Source organism: Plectropomus leopardus, chromosome 11, assembly GCF_026936395.1.
Source record: "Plectropomus leopardus strain MGB_pleo_1.0 chromosome 11, ASM2693639v1, whole genome shotgun sequence".
Lineage (NCBI taxonomy): Eukaryota > Metazoa > Chordata > Actinopteri > Perciformes > Serranidae > Plectropomus > Plectropomus leopardus.
Genome location: NC_142186.1, coordinates 29207020 through 29231841, shown reverse-complemented (window position 1 = coordinate 29231841; position 24822 = coordinate 29207020). Strand labels below are relative to the sequence as shown.

The following is a 24822-nucleotide window of genomic DNA, read 5'->3' as shown; positions in this document are numbered from 1 at the left end:
ATTTTCACCTCCACAATTTCGTCGCTAACTTTTTGCTTTAAAACATCAAAACCAGTTTATGGTGGAGCGAGGGTCATGCATTTTCCCAGTCACTCAGGGAGGATCAAGGAAAAATATTTGTAGCTTCGGGGTGGGTTAAAAAAAGCCACACATACACACAAAATGAAGTCACACTTCCCCCTCTGAAATTAAAGAACAGTACCTAATTATGACAAAATGTGGAAGCAATATTCAATATATTGCTAGCTAAATGGTTCTTTATTATTCCAAGAATTATATGCTTTTTTAAATTTTAAATTCTTCATTGACAAACATACATACATACAACAAACTGAACATGTCAGGGATACATGTATAGAAAAAAATAAAGAAAATAATAAATTAATGATAAAAAAAAAATACTACAAAATCAAAATTTTGCCTTTTCAGCCCACTTGATTTTTTTTCAAAAACATTGTTGGTTTTAATCGCCTTTTTAAAGACCTATTTCTGTGGTGTCATGGGTTTTATTATTTTTTTTAAAAAAGGATGTGTGGATGTGGGATTTTCCCAAAAGTAGAAGTAATTGCACTAAAAAAAAACTCTCTCTCCACCTCTTGGCTTTGGAAATACAGAACAATGAAGTGCGCTTCCTCAAATCATTAATGCGCATGTTTGTGCTTCCACTCAGAAACAGGAAGCAGAGCGACGGACGGTCAGCATGGGAGCGGGGATGAGCCCAGTCGCGCAGGAGTTTGCAGCGCGGTCAGAGAGACTTTAGCTGCGGACAGCCTTCATGACAGTGACGGGGGGATGACTGAGGCTGCACGGCAGTCTGTGAGGAGGTAAGTGACCCGAAAGAAACTTTTTAATGATTTAAAGCGTTGACAGCGTGTTGTTGTGAAGCCGCGTTTGAGTCCCAGAGACTGACTGAAGCATCCCTCACCTGTCAGCTCGTGACTCGGTATCACATGTCGCCGCTGCAGTGATTAAAGGCAGGACTGAGCTACAGTCCCGACTTTACTGAATTCTTTGTTTAAATTTGATCCTGCATTAAACTTAATGTAGGCACGCGAGGAAATCTGACTACAAGTTGATATTTTGTAACTTTAAAGAAGCAGCGTTACGTTTGATGGCGACAGTGGTGTTCAGTATTTCCTCATCAGGTGAGACTCAGATTACCTGACCTACATAACACCAAAGAAAGAAAGTGAAATATTGTTTGCTCGAGATATAAATGACAAGAGTCAGTGAGCCATTCTGCATGAAACCTGGGTCTTTCCCACTGCTTTTTTGGGATTAGTTTTTATTTCGGTTTCAGCAATTTATACGATGATATTCACAATTTTGCCTCCAGTTTATGATTTCTGCTGGAACTACATAGTTTATGCATAATTTAACAAAATACAATGCTATTTTAAGACTAAAGGGTACGTAATATCTGCATAAAGGTAATAATAATAACAATTGAACATATTTAATAAATACATAAAAAGCATAAATAAAGTACATATAAATTAATAAAAATACAAATACAATCATTCATGATTTTGCTTAAAGTAAAAAATAAAATAAAAATAACTAATATATTCAATTCTTTATTAATTCAAAACTTTGTTAAGAACTCATAGGGAGGTCAAAACAACATAATATTAACAAAATAACATTAATAATAATAATAATGAAAAAAATAATAATAAAATGAAAAAATATGTATAAAAAACATTCCACCGTGAATTATGCATATATGTATATATATTTTTAAAAGTGCATGTTTTATACAATCGCAATGTACAAAACCCCTACGATTAATCAAAGACCTGAAGGACTAAAAACTACCCTAACCCTAGCAAGGCTTCTAAAAAAGACATTATTCTATCAAATTAAACATCAGTTTAATCAGTAAGACACAATAAATAATGCAAGTGGAAATAGCACCACAGTTTAAATGCATTTGAGAGGCAGTTTAGCTGTTTAGAGTAATCAAGCTTTAACTTATTTTTGTAGATAGAAATGTCAGATTGTTTGTGTTTCCTCAAAAGATTTAACATGTTTTGTGTTGTCACGGTCTGATGTGGAATGTGCTCTTTTTGCCAAGGATCATATGATTCAAGCTGTATGTGATTATGATCATGACCCATCTTTGGACAACTAATGGGCAGCCAGCAGCGGGTCATGTGGCCTGCTCTTTTAATCGGTGATTAGTTCAGTTATACTGGGCATTCTTGCTGTTATGTATTGAAGTTCAAACAAGCTACATTGTTGCAATTGGTCAAACAACCTCAAATAGAAGAACAATGACTAAAACATTTCACAACATGACGACATTCGTGCAACTCTGCCTCATCCAAAAAGTTAAGGAAGTTTTTAAGGAAAGCATTGCAAAGTTTCTTGTACCTCCCTACAAGTCTGTCTTTGCAAGACTGTTTTAAGATGGACTTGGTGTTAACATTTCATCCATGCAGCCCAGTTACAAGTCATTTTCTCTGTGTTTTTGTGTATATCTGCCCATCCTTCTCAAAACATAATTTTTCCAAGAAGTGACTAAGTCAAGAAACAGGCAAAATGTGATTTAAAAATTATTTGCTTCTAACTGAGGTGATTCATTTGCAAAAAAAAGTATGCCATGCAACATACATACATATCTTCTTCTGCCTCTAATGGCTTTTGCTAGAATCGGACTTCGGTGGCATCGACCAGTCAGAGCCGAGGAGTGATACTCAATTTACAGCCAATTGCAGGCCAAATCTGGCCCCTGATAGGGTGCTGGGTAGCCCCCCAAACATTTTCTAATTCACAGTAACAATAAAGTGATTCAAACTGTGAACTGTTTTTGTACTTTTAGTATAATAAGGAGCCAGAGTGCATAAATCAGCATCAAAAATAGAGCTTGTTTCTAAAAAAAAGTGGGGATTTCCACCACACCCCCTGACAGAGGTCCTAGCTAAGCTCCTAATGTCCTTAAATCCTGCAAATGTCCAAAAATCCTAGAAATATACTTAAATCTCAAGACTTTTTTTCTTTTCTTTTCTTTTCTTTTCTTTTCTTTTCTTCCTTTTCACCTTTTTTATTTATTTATTTGGCAGATATGTTGGTTATTTATGTCTTTGGATGTATATTTTGATTGGGAAATGTATTTGTGGTATATTGCAAACTGAAAAGCTGTATGGAAGTGGTATGTAAAAAAAAAGTATTAAAATATATATATATGTATCTTAGACATCCTAAAATCCTAGAAATTTCCCAAAATCCTTGAAGCATTCTAAAATCTTAGAAACATCCTAAAATCCTACAAACGTCCTAAAATCCTACAAATGTCCTAAAATCCAAGAAACATCAATGGGGCTGCTGCGACTGGCCCCTGGTCACGTGTCATTTTGCAAAAGTGGCCTCCAAGCAAAGCGAGCGCTCTGATCGGTTGTTTTCATTCAAGGGGGGGTAGATTCTTGCAAATGCGATTAGGAGCACTATGTGGAGGCAAAGGAACAATATTGTTTCACAGATTATCTTCCTCACTTATGTCAGGATATAGTGACAGTTATAAATACATTTTTGTCATATTTGCAAAAAGAGTTACCTACTTTTGCTATAATAGCTTTTTTCCTAGGTTTAAACAAAGTGAACGCTGGGGGACGTCAGCCCTGCAGGGACATGTAAAGAATTGCAGAGTGATGCAGTATAACCTTACATTTCCATACATTTCCAACATAATGGCGCCACAGAGTCTTTGAATAATCCTGTGGCAGAAAAACGTCTGACTGGGTCTTTAGAAGTTGTTGTTGATGAGAAGAGCAGCGGCGATAATGAGCTGGAACAGCCACTCGTGTGTCATGTGGTGGGACAGTTTATCTAGCTGATATGTTCTCATGCAGATGATGAAGATGAGAGAACCATAACGACTGCCTTCCTCATTAACACACATGCTATTTTCTGTTATCTGTATCTTTTCATGTATAGTTTTCTTTGGCTCGGGCTGACCTTCGTGTTTCTCCACGGTTTCAAAGTTGTAGTTAACCAAAACTGAAAACAAAAAGTTAACTTAAATAAAAATTAAAAAACTAACTAAAACAATGTTGTGTACTTAAAAAACTAAATAAATTTTAAAAATAAAGGACATGTCCAGAGTTTAGATCCTTGTCAGTTTGGTCAAATTTATCAAGACAATCAGCTTGAGGAAGCACTGATGCATGTTTATTGCGACTGGGATGTTTACATGACTGTGAGACAACTTCCTTCACAAAATGTTGTTTTTATTTTGTAATACATATTTTGAACTTTCAAAATCTTGCCCCTGACAAATATCCACATATTATAATAAAAAAAAAACTATTAAATACTAAACTAAAACTAAACAAACATTTTCAAACAATAAAAACTAAACTGATATAAGACAAAACCATGCTGGAAAGTAACTGAAACTAAACTGAATTAACCAAATTCAAAAAAAGAAAAGGAAGCTAAAATGACTGTGCTCTGTCTCAGTGGTTGTCATCCAGCGGGTCAGCGTTGACTGGGCTAACTGGGCTAACTGGTGTCAGCGATGACTGAGCATCTGCCTCCTGCTCTGCTGGAAGCCTGCGTGGTGGTCGGAGCATCAAGCGACAAACTCAGGGAGGTTTATCAGGTAACTGCATCCAAACACACCCCTACACGCGTGTGTGACCGATGTGCTGTAGGCGAATTTGAGTTTCCCAGGAAAGTGAAGGAATGGCTGCCTAACTCTCTCTTACTTTGCCTTTGATTAGCTTATCCTGACATTCCCACTCTAACCATAACCGCTCCCAGCCGTCCCACCCGAACAATCCAAACAACGAAAGCATCAAGCACTGGCCAATCATAGGCAGAGTAGGGCGGGTTATTACTTTTATTATCCAAGGATTCACAAATTTGTGTACTGTAAACTAGAATTTGGCATTATCATCATAGGCTGAATAACTTTGTGTTTGCAGCCCCATTCTGTTTGTTGGTTTGACATTTTGTATTAATTTTGGTTTTGCTTATATTTTCATGATTTTTTTGTTTTTTTATAATGAGCGAAGTGAATACCCGGGTTATATTTTTTATTCTTGACTATCCCACTCAGGCCATTAACAATAATGGAATACCAGAGCACCTCCAGTTGGAGCCGGAGGTGCTGCACGTCCTGGCGCCTCCTTTCGTTAGCAGACCGCAACCTGAGAGTGAGTCAGTGAGGCCACATGGGAAGAGGCGGCGCTCCTTTCTCAGGAAGAAAAGGGAACAACCTCCTTCAGCTGGAGCAACTTGTAGCCAAGGTCTGGTACCTGCTTGTCTGGTCTGGACAAATATGAGTTTGCCTCAAAGTTTTTGATTTGTCTCAGGGCTAATTGTACTTATGTTATCTTTAGTTATTTGTGTAATTTAGTTTTGTGTCGATTTAGCAGGCGGGAAAGGAGGGAGTGAAGATGTCAGTGTTCCTAAGGACATCGACCTCATGGCTTTACCTCAACTCTGCTTCCCGGGTAACTGATTTTCCCTGGCATGCACACACTCACACAAATTAGCTGCAGCAATTTTATGTTTTTACGTAGTTCAGCCACACAGTAGTGCAAAACGGACTTGTAATTTTAGCGTATCATGCCTTATAGTTTCTTCTTTTTACAGGTGGGCTTCAAGTCACCAGTGAACAGAAAGAGGAACAATTCCACTTCCTGGTTTTTACCGATGTCTTCGGCAACAAGACCCATGGAGTAGTGATGCAGTGTTACCGACCGATACTGGTACACAGTGCACGCAGTATTTCGTACGCAGCAACCTAAATCCCAACTTTTTTTTTACTGCTACAACCAAATCTCTAAACTAATGCAGATAAAAACATATTTAAGATACAGTGGCAATCATCCCTGGCAGTTTAGCATATCCTGTGAATAAAAAGCATGCCATCATTGAAAAGTGACTAAAACTTGAATTAAAGAAATTCGCCGTTCACTCGTTTTCCTGTGTCTTTACAGGAAGAGACGTCTTTCTTGCAGAATGGAGCTGGGTCCTTTAAGTTTTCTAAACTTTTCTCTGCCTACAGTTTCTGTGTCATATCCAAGTATCCGTACTTCACTGCACTCAAAGACTGTCTGTCATGGTAAGAAATCATGTACTTAACAAAACTGCTTACCAGTGATGTTCCTGACTCCGAATTTTGTCAGTTGAATCAGATTTAACTGTTCAATACAAATATTTGATCATTCATTCAATTATTTAAATACGTCTGCAGACGGAGGCATGATGTTTTTGAGTTGTCCATCCGACTATGCGCAAAGCAATATCTCTTTAACACCTTGAGGGACTTTCTTTATATTTGGCACAAACATCCAGTTGGACTCAATGATGGAGTGATTAGGATTTGGCGGTCAGGGGTCAAAAGTCAAGTGACCGGATCTTTGGGCGAAAGTAACCAAAATTGTTTGCTGTAAAACATAAATGTCAGCTGTGTGTTTTAAATGATGCATGGTAGGCAAATTACTCACATCACTTAATAATTTGTCACTCTATTTGTCATTTTCATCACCTCCATTTATATAGATAAAAATTTTGTTACTTCCTCCCCTCATTTCTTTCTGTTTGCGTCTTTCTCTGTTCTTTGTTAGTCTTTTAATCCAGCTGAGAACTTGTCGTTTATCTGACATGGAGGAGCAAGTGAAAGAGTTTGCAGCCAACTTGGCGCTGGTGCCGATTCCCCCTCCTGGACAACTGCATTTGGTGTGTGTGTGCTATAGTTACTGTGGTCCTAAAAAATGTTCACATTCATAATACGATGAGCCAGGAATTCACATTGCTGATATAAGCAACTACTATTAATGGTAGTGGAAGCATAATTGTGTATGTGTGTACTAATTTTCAGTACATCCTTTGACTTTGAGGCAGCAGGACAGAAGATGGAAAAAGACAAACTATAACACTGTGTGTGTTTTGCAGATGTTCACCCTGCGTCCTCTGACCATTGTATTACCATCCAGAGAGGACAAAGACCACCCAGCTATAGATTTAGACCTCCATCTGCCTTTCTTCTACTTCAGGCCACAGCAACTACTAAAGGTACCGTACACACCTTTTTTAGTGAAACAGGAGAACAACAGTAACTCTGTCTCTTTACTGTTTTCCTCTTTTTCTGTCTCCATCTCTGCAGGTGCTGTCTTGTCTCCTGCAGGAGCAGCGGGTGGTGTTATTTTCTGCTGACTGGGCCAGACTCACACTGGTGGCAGAGAGTTTCTTGCTTTTTCTGCAGGTGAGGAATGAGCAAAACAATAATTGGATTCTCTGAAATATTAACATAGCAGAGATCAGAGCAGAGCTGCTGTTAGACTCCGATGTTTCAGAGAGCAGCCCGCTTTCTTTCAGCGTGGGAGGGGGTCCCCAGAGATGTTGGTTACAAAAATCCTTAATGGATTACATCCTAGAGTAAACTCTGTCATCAGCAGCTCATCATTTAGGATATTTTTTTCTAACTTTTTTTTTACTCTGTTTACGCAAATACCAGTATATATTTTTGGAAAATTTCGGGAAGGTATGAAAAGCAAAATACCGCTCAAGCCTAATATCTAAAACTTTAAAAGGTTCTGAATCCTCCATCATTATTTCATCAAGCTATCCATCCTCTTTTGACCTATGATTTTATCCATCCATCCGTCCCTGATCTTTCCTCCAGCCTCTGTCGTGGCAGCAGCCATATGTCCCCGTTTTGGCCAGAGGCATGCTGGACTTTCTCATGGCTCCTACTGCCTTCCTCATGGGCTGCCATCTCAGCCACTTTGAGGAGGTTGCTGCTGTGAGTACCCAACTTTTCAAATTAGTTAATTAGTTATGACATTTCATAGAAATTTCTCATAGGATGTAACGGTAAAATGCTGAAATGTTATATCCAAACGGTCAAAGGTCAACTGTATTGTGGCAAAAAAACCCTTTTTTTTTCCGGCCATTACTTAACATGCTATCTCAGGAACAGAAGGGGAGTTGTTTGGAGATGTTTGGTCAGATACAGAATTGGTTACACTGATCTGTGCTGCAGGGTTGTAGATGTGTGTTTTCACAGACATGGATGCAGAAATGTAAGTGCAACTTTACTGCTGCTAGTTTTACTCTTGATCTTCTTCCATCCAGGAAACAGATGATCTGATTCTCATCAACATCGACAACGGAAATGTCTCCACTTCATATTCTGCGACTCTTGACCTACCAGAGATTCCTCCAGCTGCTGCAGACTGCTTCACACAGAGGTGCTCACTGTAATGCCAAGGATGATACAATTACCGCTGATTTCTACTGGTACTATACAGAAATACAAACAAAAAAAGGAAATGGACTTGGAATATAGATGTGCAACTTATCAGACCCTTTTGATACGGATATGTTTATACAGTTTGGATGTGTTTTTGCAGGTGTCAGTCCCTGCAAATACATTATGACCTGTATCAGTGCAACCATGCAAGCTGCACTGACATTGGTGAGCAGCGGGCTCAGAGAAGAGCGTGGCAGCATAACCTCAATCACGACATCCAGAGAATCACACTGGAACTGATTGTCAACATATTCAGGTGTGGTTTGTGTGTTTTTATTATGTACTGGTATTTAACATGATGGTTCCTCTTAAAAATAGACTTTGTTAATGTGTGCTTGTCTACATATAACAGGGATGTTAGCAATCATCTGAACTATGAACATCGAGTGTTCAACAGCGAAGAGTTCCTGAAAACTAGAGAGCCAGCCGAACAGCTGTTTTACAAAAAGGTAAAAACTAACTAAAACACACAAACTAACAAACACATAAACAACATCCAGTATGTTATGTCAAAAAGCACAGATCAGCAAACAAACAGAAGTTGGTGAAGGACAGCAAGATGAAGTTAAAAAAGGTCAAATAAATAGCAATAAAAACATAGTTAAAGTTGATGAAATACGGAAGGTAATTTGCAAGGATTTTTTTCTTGACAAATTACAGACATGACAGATTTGCGGGGAATTAACATCACAGACATAGTTGTTACAAATTACCAGAGGTCCATGGATAACTCTATGCCTGTGCAGAAGGGGCTCTAGTTAAACAAGTAATATTTGTATATATTTTAAACTTAAATTGGTGACCTTCTCTTAGCAGGCAAGGGATGCAGGGCTAGATACTCATCTTCACATTAACATGGCTTTGTTACAGGTGCTGGAGACACACATCTTCCACTCCTTCCTCAAGGATCGTCTTAACAGGAAAATGGACAACTTTGCTCGAATGGAGCTCAGCACTCGTTCTGAGATGCAGAGGTAAGCCTCAAAAGCCAAACCTACAACCTCCGAAAAAAAAGACCTTAAACCTCTTTAAAAAAGCTTCAGCAAAACCTGAATATTATATTCCAATTTAGAGTGGGATTAATTGCATTATTTTTTGCTTGGTGGCCAATCAGATAGTTTCTATATTTATGTCAACAACAACTGATAACATCTAGGGGTCTTCTGCTGTGACGACGCACCAAATAAAGAAATTAAATTACCCTGCAATGCATTGTTTCTATCGTTTGTCTTCCAGGATGAAGGCTTTGGTTGAGGTCCCACGCAGACCCACCATGAAAGAGATCCAAGCGCGGAGACAGAGCTCTGTTACAGAGAACAAGCTGAGTAAGAGACTGGGGATGAGCCTCCCTAACCTCGACCAAACTATCAGCTTCCAAAGAAACACACTGCTGACCAGGATCATCATGTCTGACCCCGGTGAGACTCGCAGTGGCTCAGACATGTTAATATAAAGACAAAGCATCTGGAACGGAAGAGTAATGTTTCTCTGGTTCTTCTTAACCTCTTCCCCTCATCTCTCTTTACATTTGCTTTCTGCCTCTTTGTCTCCTAGCACTGAGACCGCCTCCTAAACCGGCAAAGGTGTTTAAGCTCCCAGATTTTCCAGCGTCTCTGTCCTTCCACTCTGTCCAAAGTTATTACAGTGAGCTGATTCATCAGCTTGGCAAAGCCATCTTCTCTGTTCAAAATGAGAACTCTACTCTGGTGGCCAGGTATTCTGCTTTCATTATTCCTTCGGCTCCTCTTATCATCTGTTGTAAAACAACCCTTTTTTTCCCCCTTTTCATAATTTTTATGTGTACAATTGATTTTTTTACCACTTTACTGGATGCTGTGATGTTGCATTGGGAATTCAACCAATCCCTTTGAATTCTGCATGACCTTGCAATTCTTGCATCTCTGCTCTCAAATGATGTGGTTCTGTTGGCTTCATCACGATGTGACCTTCAACATTTTCTTGAGTGGTTTGACGCCGAGTGTGAAGGTCAGAATGAGAATTTGCACCTTCAAATCTGAGGCCATGGTCCTGTACAGGGAAACAGTGGATTGCCCCCTTATGAGTTGGGATTTTTTTGTAGGAGTTATTGCCCCAAGCAAACGAATTTAAAGTATCTTGAGGTCTTGTTCAGTAGTGCGGGTAAAATGGAATGTGAGACAGCTAGGCGGTTGGACGCTTTGTCTAAAACATGTTTAGAGCCTGGTGCAAATAACGATTTTGGTCTCTATAGCTAATTTCAGCAATCATGACAGCTAAACAGGGGTTGAATATTTTTTTATCACTCACCAGTCTACGGTCTAAGGAAAGGGCCCCTGTATTGACAGGCTTTCTGCAAGTCGTCACTACTGTGTGTCAGATCCAGCCCTCACAGTGCCAACCTCTCTGCCAAATTTGGTCACTTCTTGTTCCAAGAATCTAAGACAGTGATGGCTGCAATGTCAAACTCAAGGTCACAAACCAATGGGTGATGTCACGGTGGCTAAGTCAACTATGTCACAGTCCATGGTGCTAAAAGAGACAAGACGTGAGATGAGTGGTAGCATTAGGTTAATCCCAAATAGTTTAGGAATAAAGTTTGTTTGTTGTTGTTTCAGTTTGTAAAGAATTGAACAAAAAAGCATACTATTTTTTGCAGTGTTCATGTATTTAAATTTTTTTGGGGGCATTTTTGCCATTATTTGACAAGACAGAATTAGTAAAAGGGGGAGAGAGAGAGGGGATGACAGGCAGCAAAGGGCCACAAGCTGGTTGCAAACCTGCAGCTGCTGTGGCAAGGACATTGCCTCTGTACATGGGGCACCTGCCCTATCCACTGAGCTACCAGGTGCCCCTTGATCCTGCAAGGTCATTAAAAAAAGCCTCAAAGTATTGCAAGAAGCATCGCAGTTTTCTAGAAAAGCATTTTAGCATTTTAAAATCAGGCATTTTAGGCTGCAACAATCCCTCCCCCCAAAAAATACTGGAGGGACTAACTGTTACCACTCTAAGTTGATGATCTTTTTTCCACCAAAAAAACGTTCCCATTTTTTTTTTTACGTTACTCCAAAAATTTAAGCACAATAATTTTCCCTATGCAGATTCTACTACTTGCGTGGTTTCATCAACACACTGTGTTGTCGGCGGCTGGACGCTCTGGTTGATTTCCAGAACCTCTACAAAACAGACACCGCCATCTTCCCCACGCAGCTGGTCACATGGCTCGTGGACTCGCTGCATCGAGACGAAAGGCAGCAAGCTGAGAGACGACCTGAACTGAAGAGACTAATCGTCAAGGTCAGTCAGTTTATACTCTGCTGGTGATCCAGTAGTGATAATGGATGTGATCTTGGGATTTTTCTCATCTTTTAGGTGAAGACAGAGAATGAGAAGCTGTTGGTGCAGCCTGATGACCACGTCAAGAAGTTTGCACTTCCCCGAAAGCATCTGCATCAGGAAGAGTTTGTGCGTTGCGTTCAGGAGTGCAGGATTGTTAAGGATGTTGCAACCATACACCGATTATTTGACGCTCTCACTGATGGGGGTAAGTGAGGACAGGCGGGATGATGTGTGTGGTTTAGAGATCTCTTTTGATATTTGATATTTATGAATTGTAAGGAACCTCTAAGTTAGAAATGCCTTATCTTGCATTTGTGCTGATTCTGTTGATGAATCTGCCTTTTTTCAGAATCCTTTGATGATGGAAACACAAGTGACTGCACTGTAACTACTTTCAAGCAAATTAAAATCAATTACATCACGTGATGCTGACATGGTTAAATCAATCAGCAGTTATATGAACTGTTCCTCTCCTTTAATGTTCCATAAGCGTGAAGTACACTCTATACAGCACATGCTCTTTTGCATGCACGCACGCACACACACACACACACACACACACACACGCACACGCACACACGACTGTAAAATGCAAAGAAAAAGTTTCCAATGGAAGTCGAGGGAGTCGATTTTGAAAAAAAAAAACCAAACAAAACAGCATTTTTTCTTAATAACACAACAAGGACCGAAAAGTTTTCGATTGCATACTGTTTTGGTGAAAACCGATGCTCTGGAATCAATAAGTTTGTTAAAGCTGTAGGTAGTGACATTTATAAAGAATAAGTTTTTGTCAATTGGATGAAACTGTCATTTTATTCATGCAGCACTAAACAAGACATAATTTGTGAAAAAAAATCTTTCTCCTCTATATACTCCATTGCCTGACAGCACACATGAACAAAAACCACCAACATAATGTTAGAAAATAAAATGAGTGTTATGATTACAGGTGACATAAAAGCCAAACTAAAAGGTCAGAGGGGAAATGGGTTTGCTGTAAAGTTTCAGTTTAGATCAAAGGAGAACATAAGAGGATGCAAGAGAGAAAGAACGAGGGTCAGGATATGATTTAGACTTAAAGTTCATGGTGATTTACCAAAGAGCCACTTCAAACAAAGTGTTTTGAGCCACACAGATTCATTTTTCACTCAACATTGTTTTCGCTGTCTTTGTTTTGACTTTTATTCGACGTGAAAGTTAATCATGCACGGCCAGATGGAATAAAAACAAAACTGTGACAGGACTGCACATCAAAATGAATACCTGGTAACTGTCGTCAAGGAGTCTGTTTTGATCACAACACTCAGACGGTCATTTAGTGACACATGAAGAACAATAACATGCTCTATTCTAAGATATTTGAGGTTAAATGTGGAAGTAACTGAATCTTTTTTTAGCAAGTGGGTTAATGTGCATGTTTTCAGCTCATATTTACACGATTTTACCCCCTCAACGTGTCAACATGTATTTGTCTCGTGTATGTTTGTATATCTGCTTGCACATGGTTGCATACCTCTCTGTGTGTCTGTCTCTCTGTCGCAGGCCAGCCAAAGCAAGTGGACCCCGAACTCTTCAGAGTCTTTTACACCATCTGGAAGGAGACGGAGGCCGAGGCACAAGACGTCAGCTTGCCCTCTGAGGTCATAGATCATCTTGACAATAGCGAGTGTGTCTACAAGTTATCGTCATGTGTCAAGACCTCCCTCGGTGTCGGGAAAATTGCAATGACGCAGAAACGCCTGTTTTTACTCACTGAGGGACGACCGGGCTTCCTGGAAATCACAAAATTCAGAGATATACAGGTCAAGTGTCTCTAAAACCTCTTTCAGTGTCACACTCCCTAACATAGACACATTTACTTCTTTTTTAAGGGTGGGGATCTCGAGGAAGAGATAGCAGGTCAGCAGTGTTAGTCACATAGAAGTGGTTTACATGATCTCAAAGTAATTCGAACTGCAGCTCAGCACTGTGTCAAGTTTTTGTACTCAGAAATCTATAAAAAGTATGTTTTTTGTTTATAAGCTAGTTAAACTTTTAAAGTTTGGAGTGTATAAAGGCTGAGAACATTGTGATGAAAGTACATGACGTAGGCATCGGCACATCATCGGTACCGGCAGATATTGCCTTTAGAATGAAATATTCAAATTGGCCAAAATTCATATTACTGCCAATATCACAAACCAATATAAAAAAATATTTTCATTGACAAAGTGAACATGTACAAAACAGTAGTATTTTTCTTAATTTGCACAATGAATGAATATTGTTGTTAAATGTTAGCATAACAGCTATCGGCAAAAAATCCAGTATCATCAAAAAAGTGTCTCATAAGTAATTGCAGCACTTATTCGGGTTTATAGCCTTTGTTACAAAGATATGGTGCAAAATTTAAGATTTTTTTTGACCACTCCAGAATTGATCAGAAATCCCTCCAAAATGCTGCATTAAGACATCAAGACCTTGAGGAATACCACAGAAAGATCCATGCTGTGATTTAATAACTTTTGACATTTGGAGATTTCTGTTGAGAAATTGATGGCGATCACCTCTTCTCTGGAAACTGATGAGAAACGCCCTGATTGTCAGCACATCTATGAAAGCCATACATCTCCTGAATGCATGACGTCTCTAGCTTGTGGTTGTAAAGTTTCTTGAGGCTGTGATTATCCTAGAGGTCACTGTAGGTCATTTTATACAGTGAGGTCAAGTTAAAAAAAAAAAAATCTGCAAAAAAAGGTTACTTTGGGGACTAACTTCATCGTACATGAATAAAATTGGGCTCACTGAATCTATGAACATCTCAGCTTTCCATCCATATTAATTAATGCAATTCCAAGACTGTTTAGGGACCCAAGTTTGCAAAAATATTCAAATACAGTAGAGGAAAATGAGATATTTGTACTGCATGAGGTGAGATGGTTTTTGCCCAGAACTGCACAGGACTAATATAAAGTGGGCATATCTGGAAAGGGGAGACTCATGGGTACCAACAGAACCCATTTTCAGTCAGATATCTACATTGAGAGGTTATGCCCCAAAGTTAGGTTTAGCCTAACTTTGGGGAGTTACTTAACCGCCTTCCTGACAAGCTAGCATGACATGTTTGAGTAAATAGAGACGATGACAGCACCTTCATTTTAACTCAGCCCCCTCCAGCCTCTAAAACACAGTAATGTCGCCTGCTGGCATCCTTGTGGGTTTGAAGAGTTAATCCTTTTAAATTTATGACTTTGCACTCTTATTTCAATAAATGACTCATTTTTCATCTCTGTGCAGGAGGTGAAGATTGTCTCAGCTCCCTTTCTGCTCGTTCGTATCCCCTCCCTTCGTATCCAGACCTCTGGCAGGCTTGAAATGTTTGAGGCCAATCTGAAGACAGAGACCGAACTCTGGAACCTCGTGGTGAAAGAGATGTGGGCCGGGCGCAAGATGGCCGACCAACACAAGGTACAGCAGTGACAATAGATCGGCATTTAACCTAATGTAACCACAACTACACTGATTTGGTTACTTTTTTGACTACATGAATCATTTTTAAATGTGTATGTTATTTTACAAACTGCTTTGTGTTAATGGTAGTGTACAACGCTAATATTCCTTTGATATATGTTTTATTTTTTGTCTCTTTAGGACCCTCAGTACATGACTCAGGCTCTGACCAACGTCCTGTTGATGGATGCTGTCACGGGCTGCCTGCAGACACAGAGGTCTTTCATTGCTGTCTCAAAGCTGGCCTACTTTGATAAGATCAAACATGAAGGTGTTTTTTTTTTATTTTTATTTTGCGATACACACATAAATCGTGTAATTTTGCTTTTAGATGCTGGTTACAGCCACAGGAATGACTGAAATGGCACTTAAGTGGCACTTTTGACCTTTATTTTGTGTAGTTGTGATAACTCATCTTCATCTTAGTCCTGATGGCTTGATACTTACACAGTATTTATATAGAGCCTTTACCTGCTTAATAATTTAAAAAAATAAATGAAAATCTGCCTTTTTACAATATGGGACCTTAATGATGGTTACTCCAAATCACACCCCACATTCTCGGGTCGATTGATTTCAGTAAAGTTATACTAAAAGCTGTTGTTATGGACAGTGGTTTCATGGGAGATATGCCCCATTTGTAACAACTTTTTTTCTCAAACTTGCTCAGACTATGAAAATGTAAATACACATATATCATGGGATTAATAATACTCTTACTTACATCTAAATGTGAAGTATCTCCACCAGAGATGTTAAGTAAATGTGTTCAGACATAGTGGTTACACTTAAAGATTTTCATATCATAAGATGTGTTTCCATCCACCTGTTTTTATGAGCGTTTTCAATTTGCACATAAAAATCTGAGTGGAAATTGTCTAAATTATATTTTTAAAAAAAAGAAGAAAAAAAAACCCTTACAATTTTTTTTCAATGTTTGGTAGAGGTGAAAAAAGATTGTTGCGACTAGTGGAAACAGATTCAGCCAATAAATGATGTAATGTAGGCCACTGCTTATCTCGGTGGACCTCCCTCTGATATTCTCATAAAAGTATTGAGTGGAAAAGCCCATAAAATTGTATGTTCTTTTGCAGATTTTCTGAAAATTAATTTGAAATTTGCTCTACATTTGAACAGAAACCCACATACAGAATAATGGACTATTGGCCTCGGTGGACGTCTGTGTTCTGACCTCCTTATTCTCTTTCTCACACTCTCTCTCCCGTGCCTCTGTTTGTTCCCAGTACCCACGATGGTGTCTGAAACTACCTCAGAGACTCTGAAACACAAGATCAACCCGTCAGTGGACCTGTCTGAACCTCAGACTGTACATGTGCTGCTCTACACGCCAGGTACTAAAGCACAAGGAGAAATTTACAGAGTGTGTGGTAATCTGTTCATTTTTAGTTCCCTACTGTCAAACAGCACAGTCCCTGTCGTCTCCTCATAGATATTAACTGTCTTCACAGTTCAGAGCATCAAAGAGGTTTCTGTGTCGTGCTAATCAGTTTATGCGTCTCCTGTCTCAGACTCTTGTCTGAGATTATCACGCACTTTGTAAATGTTTGTATGTCACCAGAAGCTCAAGTGAAACCTATCCAAGTAACCAGATTAGTCTTGTTGTGCTGCATATTAGCAGGCAGGATAACAACAGTCTTGGTGGTTTCTTATTTGCCTACACGGTGGCAGAAAACACAAACACCTGGAGGCTACAGCGTGGTTTGAAACATAACTGAGTTATTTTATATTATTTTATTTCATTTTAATTAGAAGGGACCATGTGCAGTTTAAAACATACATGTTACCATTTGATGCACTGTACCAGATTACACCTCAGTGCTAATTTGCATCTGCAGTACCTTGGATGATCTAGTAATGTGCATTGATTTTGTTACCAAGTCGTACAGTAATTTATAGGATGTTGGACATAAATTCAAATTATCTTAGGGTCCAGTGAAAAATATTTAGGGGGATTTAGTGCCATCTATTGGTGAGGATTTCAGATTTCAACCAGCTGAATTTCTCTCATCCCTCAGTATTTATTGTTTAGGAGTTTTTTTTCACCTGGAGCCAAATGATCTGCAGAGGTCTCTTCCTCTCAGAGACAAACAAACCAGATAATTCAAACCAATATAAACACTGAACCAAGCAACTTCATGTTACAAATCAGTATTTCTCCAATGTAATTTGGCATGTTGGAGACAGGAGGCACACTCACCACATGCTTACATGTTTACCTTTTTTCTTCGATAACTTAAGATCCAGACGTACGGGAGGTTTTCACTGGCAGAGGTCCAAAATAAACAGTCCCAGGGATTTAAACTGGTAAAAACACTGAATATAGCACTGTCATGATAAAAAAAATCTTTTGTTTTGTTTTGTTTTGTTTACGCTGTCAGTGGCAGACAAAAATGGCTACTGTAGAAACATGTTGCTGACAATGTCCATATAAAGGAACAACTACCTGTGTATGTAAACAGCTAAATCACAAAAACACAACAATTCCTTTTTTCAGGTGATTATGCACTTAAGATAACATGCCTATTGTATTATGTTACATTTCTGCCAAAATATTCCCCTAAATATTACACACTGGACCTTTAAATGTCAACCAATTGTTTCTATGTTTTTATTGTGATTGCCAATGAAGACATTTGTGAAGTCTGAAAAGCAGAAAAATGGTTGAGGTTCATATTTTCATGGTGATGGTTTCCCCACACTAAACCATCCCGCTGTGCAGTATTATCGTCTACTACTCTCTTACTCTTAATCTCTTTTACTTCCTCCAGGTCAGCTGACTTGCAATGACTCAGGGGGTGAGATGAACCCAAAACTGTGGGTGGCTCTCAGTGGGGGCAAAGTGGTCGTGTTTGATGCAGCGAGCTGGTCCATGCTGCAGGACTGCATCCAGGTCGGAGAGTCACAGCTGGTGAGAGCAGATATGCTGTGCTCTATTTCTAGGAGTGACATTTACTTAAGTTGACTTATTACTTATTTTTTGACAAAATTGTCATATTACACTATATCATCAAAATTTGGACAAATGTCATAGCATAGTGCTGTTAAAATGTTGATAAAAAATGTCTTAATGTAGTATGTTGCTAAAATTTTGACAAAAATGTTATACTATGTAGTCAAAATTTGCATAAAAATGTCATAGTATAGTATGTCATTGAAAATTTCACAACAATGTCATGTCATGAAAATGTCACATTATAGTATGCCTTCAAAATATGGATTAAAAATGTAATGGTAGAGTAGGTCCTCAAAATTCGAATGAAAATGTCAGTAAAGTATGCATTCAAAATTTGATAAAATTGTCCTAGTATAGTAGGTTGTTAAACTTTTGATGAAAATGTCATGGTGAATATGTCGTTAAAATTTGCATGAAATTTTCATACTATAGTGTCGTTAAAGTTTTGACAAAAGTGCCATATTACACTATGTCGTTACAATTTTGATAAAAATGTCATAGTGCAATATGTCGTACATTTCTTTCATACAAATGTCCTATAATAGTATTTTGTCAGTATTTGCATGAAAATGCCATGGTATAATATGGTGTTAAAATGTCAGTATGCAGTTAAACAGACTTTGATAAGTAAAATTGGAGTTTGTCTCAATTATTGTAAACTCCATAGTTAATGGAAACAAGTGCACATACTCAACATTTATATTATGAATTTATAGATGTGCAGTACATACATCATACTACTAATAATACTGTTACAGAGTTTTGTTGCCTACTGTTTTCTAAGGGAGGTGAAACTGAGATCCCATGTCATGTCTTCTATGTAGAACTGCATGCTGGGTTTGGTCCAGGAGCAGGTGTGGATTGGCTCTCAGGACTCTGTGATCTACATACTCGACACTCACAGTATGTCCTGCAACAAACAGCTGACTGAGCACAGACATGAAGTGACTGGACTCACAGCGGACTTCAGAGATCAACACAACAGGTAGACAAATAGTTTTCTCTGGCGCAGTTGTCACTTTTATAAAGGTGGATCTAAATTTGTGAATTGATGTTGTTGCTGCAGCGTTGAAGTGCTTAATCGGTCTTTTCAAATGAAAGCTTCACTGAATCTGTCTTTCCTAGTCAGCAGACGTACTCCTGCAGCTGCGACGGGACGATTCTGCAGTGGGACTCGGTCAGTCTCAAAGTGAAGCGACAGTTTCACCTCAGCTGCGAGCGTCTCTCCTCCATACAGATGTACGACGGCACACTGTGGTGCTGTAAGTGCACACATTTTCAGACACTGTCTGCAATGTAACAGTTCATTTCTCTCACACACTAACACTCATATAACAAACTCCAAGGGTTTAGTATTTAGATCCTTTACTTGATTAAAAGTACCAATACTATACTATCAAAATACTCATTTACAAGTAAAAGTCCTGTGTTTAAAATGTTACTTAAGTAAAAGCACATAAGTATAATCAGCTAAATGCTCTTAAAGTATGAGAGCAAAAGTACTTAACAAGACTGGCTGTTTTATACATGATGTTGGGACGTTTAGCAGCCGTTTTCTGGTGACAAAGCAGAGTATTTTTAACGAGACGTCAGACCATTTAGCAGCTGTTTTTCTATAAACGTAGGTTTTTTTAAACAAGATGGAACGGGACATTTAACCCAGAACAAGCTAACAAAAAATCTTAATCTGAAAAGTAATCAGTAACCAAAATTGTCAAGCATATGAAGTAGAGTAAAAAGTACAATATTTGGAGTGGGAGTAGAATGTGGCAGAAAATGGAAATACTCAAGCACACTACAGTACTTAAGGAAAAATACTTAATTAAATTCCACCACTGCAAACGCCAGGCGCCAGTTGCACTCTGTGTAGGTTCATGACTAAAGCTGTATGTGCCCAAAGAGGCAGAAAATGTGCAGTCAGATTCATAAAGTCATTTGTACCCCTGATTCTATTGTTTTGACAGGATATTTTAACAATTGGCTTTTTTCTGGAGCCAGCCTCAAGTGGCAATTCGAGGAACCACAGTTTTTTGTTACCTCCACATTGGCTTCATTTTTCAGCCCTGGAGTGTGCCGCTTGGTTGAAACATGTCTTTGTGTGTGTGCAGGTTGTGGTGACAGCATTGTGGAACTGAAGAAGAGCGGGACACCGCAGAGAAGAATGGTGCTTCCTGATGACTTGCGGAGCATGCCCAGTAGCTTCAGCAGCTTCATCGTCATACCAGAGGTGACTTTTAAATCCTCAGCTAATATGTTCATCAGTTAAGCAAGTTCGCAGCCTTTTAGTGATTTGCAATGCAGTTATTCACTTTGTTCAATCTGCAGTATGAAAGTCAATGAGGAAATGAAACAATGATGCAAACAGTTATAATGTTGCTACAAGGAGTCATTTAAACCACTGAAAATGAGAGATTTAGGTATTCACTGATACAACCAATTATAATTTCTTCGGCTGCCATCTACCCTCGCAATTTATCACACTTTTTTTTTAGGACATGTCAGTTGTCAGGCAAGCGCTCTGATAAATATGTTTTTCTTTCTGCTCTCAAAACAGCCCTCACAAGGCACTAGTTACTTCCTGGACCCCCCCATAATACTGGAGTGGATAGATATAGTAAATGATATTTATGTTATGGAAAAGATTACTTTTGCTCTTCACCTTCAGAAAAGTGTGTTCATTGAACTCTGGACCAAGTGGGTGAAATATGTAAGACCTTAATGTCCACATTTTGTAGAGGTATTGGATAGATTGATTTATTATGTTGTTCTGATGACTGCTATTCTGTTTTTTCCCCCACGTCTGCTCCTGAAATATATTGCAGAACTTGTACATGTACACTTTTTCTTTCCAAAAATCTACAAAGTTCTTAAATTTGGGAAAATCTGAACAGAGGGGAAGTTGGTCTGTTTTGTTTTATGTTCTGTATCTGCTGTCCAGAAAAAAAAAATAAAATTCTTTGGCTGCCAAAGATGCTGGTATGCATAAAAACATGATGGTTACAGATGAAAAGCTTTTGTCGCTGTTTGACATTTCCAAAATTTCAGCTTTGTTTGTTGTGTGTTTGTTCCAGCGAGGTCAGCTGTGGACGGGCTGTGCAGACTCAGGGGAGCTGTGTCTCTGGCACACTAACAACCACAGACGTCCATCCAAGAGAATCCCCCTGCCCGGCACGTCAGGAGTTACCTGCATGATCCGAGTCAAGGATCAGGTGAGCTACAATATATATACAAAAATTCTCTAATGTTTGAGCGCTGCTAACGTACGGAAGCATATTGCTGCCACTATAACGTAATAATTTATACTGTATATCAGCAGAAACAGATAGTGAGGATGGTGTTTTGATGATTATATTGACTCACCATGTTTTACTGCAGTTTAAAAGTCTCTCTCTGTCACAGAGATGAGGAAATACAAAGACTTCCTTGCTTCCCTTTCAAAACAAAAGCCCTCTGACAGCCTTCTGTGGACAGAATCCCATCAGTTGATGATACAAGGCATTTGATTTTGAAACATTTACAGGACTGTATTGTCGGCTGTGAAGGAGCTTGTACAACTTCATAAATGAGAGGAATTTGTGCTTATAAATATGAAAATACAGTACTCATATCTGCGGGCACTGACACAGCAGTGATGTTGCAACAATGCTGCATGTGTGAAGACCAAAAGCATGAAACCATACATCCATACGTGAAACTTTTCATGTTACAACGTGAAACTAATCAGTATTTTTTTTATTCTAGAGTGGCAGCAATACGCTTCCATACGTGTGTAATGTGTGTTCAGCGCTTTTATTTTTTTGTGGTTTATAGAAACACAAAGCAGGTGTTGTATTTTGAGGAAGTGGGGTTATGTGGCATTAATGAATTAATTTGGGTTAAATGTGTTGATGTATCATTAAGTTTTTATGGCATACTATACTATGACATTTTTTATGCCCTTTTTTTGGCATGCTTTACTTTGACCTTTTACAAGATTAATCATGATATACTGTACATAACATTTTGTTTTGACTTTTTATTACTTTATTTGACATGTTGTATAATATGAGATTCTCTGTGACATTTTTATGGCAAACTGCATCATGACACCTTTACCTTTTTCATCCTTTTTTTTCAAGGTCACCGTGACCTTGTCTCTCTTCTCTATTCTTTCGTCTCTATTCTTTATTCAGATCTTCATTAACTGCAGTTAAGGTAGCAGCTGCTCTTCCCAGGTTCCACACAAAAAAAAAACAAACATAAAACAAGACAATTACACCTACAAAAACTTTCTCTCTCATTAAGAATGTGTTCGAGACAAGAAAAAGTCAAGCAGCAAATATCACATATACAAAATCTCAGTTTTATTTAAAAAAAACAAAAAACAACCTCAATAAATACATCTTCAAGACAAGTAAATATCAATTCAAACATATGACAAACATAAAACATCAAATTGCGTTCCGTCTTTGTTGATTAGTTTGGTGTCTCATTCTTGTGAATGTCATATCTCAAGTACAGCTTGAGGGGCATTTTTAGAAATTTGGCACAAACGTTCACTTGGACTTAAGAATGAACTGATGAGAATTTCATAATAAAACCTCACAAAACATGTTTTTGGCCATAACTCAAGAATTGTTACACTGATTATGGCTTAATTTCAAACAAATGTCTAATAGGATATAATGATGAGGCATGTCCAAACAAATCCATAGTTAACTTCTCTGTGACATCAAATTGTTAGGTAAAAAAACAGTTTTCTGGTCATTACTCAGCTCTACAACTCAGGAGCAGAAGGGGAGACATCTGGTCAGATTCTGAATCGGTGACACTAATCTTGCGTGTCCACCTTGAAACTGAACTGTTTGTTTACATCCTCTGTGCTGCAGGGGTAAAGATGTGTGTGAAGCATACAACAGCGAGGTGGTAATTCTAGTTTCCCTTTCTTTTTTCCCCATCTTCACACATGGCATATCCTCCGCTCTCCTTGCTGCCCTCTCTCCCCGTCAGATCTGGGTGGGCTGTTGTAGCTGGAGTGGTGTCAGAGGTCAGTGTGATGGTCAGTTGAGAGGTCAGGTGTTGGTGATGGACACAGAGAGCCAGACTGTGGCGAAGGAGCTGCAGGCCCATTCAGACAGCATTCAGACACTCTGCTCAGCTGAGGATCGCTACGCCTTGAGCGGCTCTGCACGCCATGATGGCAAGATCGCCATCTGGAAAGTTGAGTAGAGAGCAGAGATTGAAAATGCACAAGTGAAGTAAGAGGGGAGAAGGACAAATTTGAGTACTTGTTAGTACAATACATACGCAAGGCATAGTATATGGTTATTCTTTAAATGTTTGAGTGGATTTTGGATCATTGTAGAAAATCAGCCCTATGTGGCAAACAAAAATGGGGTGAGAGGGAGAGGTGACCGCCCCCCTAACAGAAGACATTGGCATAGCTTGTAGTGCATCATTCTCTGTCACAGAGCATCTTTGCCTGAAGTATGTTATTTAATTTTGTGAAAAGCAGCACAATATTTAATGGTTTTCGTACCTGTTTCTTCAACAAGCATTGATAATAAATAACACTTTAATTTATCATTATTTATTGTTTGTTTGTGTGTGAGGCTATGTGCAGTCCTGCTCAAGGTTGATTATTCTACATTTTGTCATCTCCAGATGGATACAGCCTCAGTTTCAGGGTATAGTTAAAAAACAATAAAGACCAAAGATTTGTAACAACACATGTTGAAATATTCAGTATATTCATATTTTACCATGCACCGATCTGTAACAAAACTAAAAACCTGCTGGTTCACATGGTGTGACATAAAAATGTGATAATAAAGAATGAGTTAAATAAATATGATGAAACATGTCATAATATACTTTGACAAAAAAATCTCATTAAAGATGTCATAATATGGTATGACATAAAAATGGACTAAAAAATGTCATAGTGTAATATGTAGTTTTCTTTAGTTACATAGTATATAGTATACATAGTATGGCATGAAAGTTTCATAAAAATATTGTAGTATGCTATGTAATAAAGGTGTGATAAAAACATTCTAGCATTTTTTTGAAAACATTTGAAAAAAAGATCCATAGTAAATAATGATAAAAGTGGGAAAATTATTGAAATAAATGTGAAAAAATGGCAGAATAGTGAAATTCTTAAAATGTCTTATTGTAGTGTGTCGTAAAAGTCGTTATGTAACGTGGATGTCATAATAAAGTATGTCAAAAAAAAGTCACAAAAACATAATATTACGATATGTCCAACAAAAGATGCAAAAAGACACAAAAAAGGCACAGTATAGTATTTTGAAAAAATGTCACAAAAACGTGTTAGTATAGAAAGTTGAAAAAATGTCACACAAATGTGGTAGTATATTAGGTTACAAATATCACAAAAACATCATAGTATAATATGTGGGGAAATAAGTCCCCAAATGTCATTGTATATTTTGTTGAAATTTTTTTTAGGATAATTGATGTTGAAAAAACTCACCTTGACCAGTTTAATAAATAATTTAATGACCTCGAGGAGTCACAGTTGATCTCATATTAATATATAGATTTATTGACAACACAAACGGGTTCTGAGACGCCGTTGGTACAGCACATTCATGGACAAAGACAAACCAAAAATTTACAGTAACAAAAGAGTCATTCAGACGAACACAGTAAATCTCACATGTCATCCTGTTGGGTCCATCATGTAGTCTAAACATCTGTAAAGGCACCCTGTAGTCAGTAAAAGATCCCAATACAAGGTCATCCACAATATTTAACCCAAAAATGTGTGAAT

At 38.3% G+C, this 24822-nt stretch overlaps 1 protein-coding gene across 2 annotated transcripts; it reads left to right on the top strand.

The window, feature by feature from the left end:
• The first annotated feature begins 664 nt into the window (after positions 1-664).
• Positions 665-23612, top strand: LOC121945533 (DENN domain-containing protein 3-like). Of its 2 annotated transcripts, none has more exons than XM_042489755.2 (28): positions 665-824; positions 4462-4603; positions 5063-5252; positions 5382-5459; positions 5602-5717; positions 5949-6073; positions 6579-6690; positions 6907-7026; positions 7118-7216; positions 7637-7756; positions 8089-8204; positions 8367-8522; positions 8619-8715; positions 9137-9240; positions 9503-9684; positions 9821-9980; positions 11344-11539; positions 11615-11786; positions 13124-13383; positions 14858-15028; positions 15212-15341; positions 16315-16422; positions 17860-17999; positions 18869-19029; positions 19170-19306; positions 20153-20271; positions 21116-21253; positions 23034-23612. In XM_042489755.2, exons 2-28 carry the CDS (start codon positions 4520-4522, stop codon positions 23250-23252), a joined length of 3810 nt encoding a protein of 1269 aa, XP_042345689.2. In that variant the 5' UTR covers positions 665-824; positions 4462-4519; the 3' UTR covers positions 23253-23612. The 2 variants fall into 2 exon arrangements, with proteins under 2 accessions (XP_042345689.2, XP_087940677.1); XM_088084551.1 differs by having other exon boundaries at positions 5379-5459.
• Positions 23613-24822: the final 1210 nt, after the last annotated feature.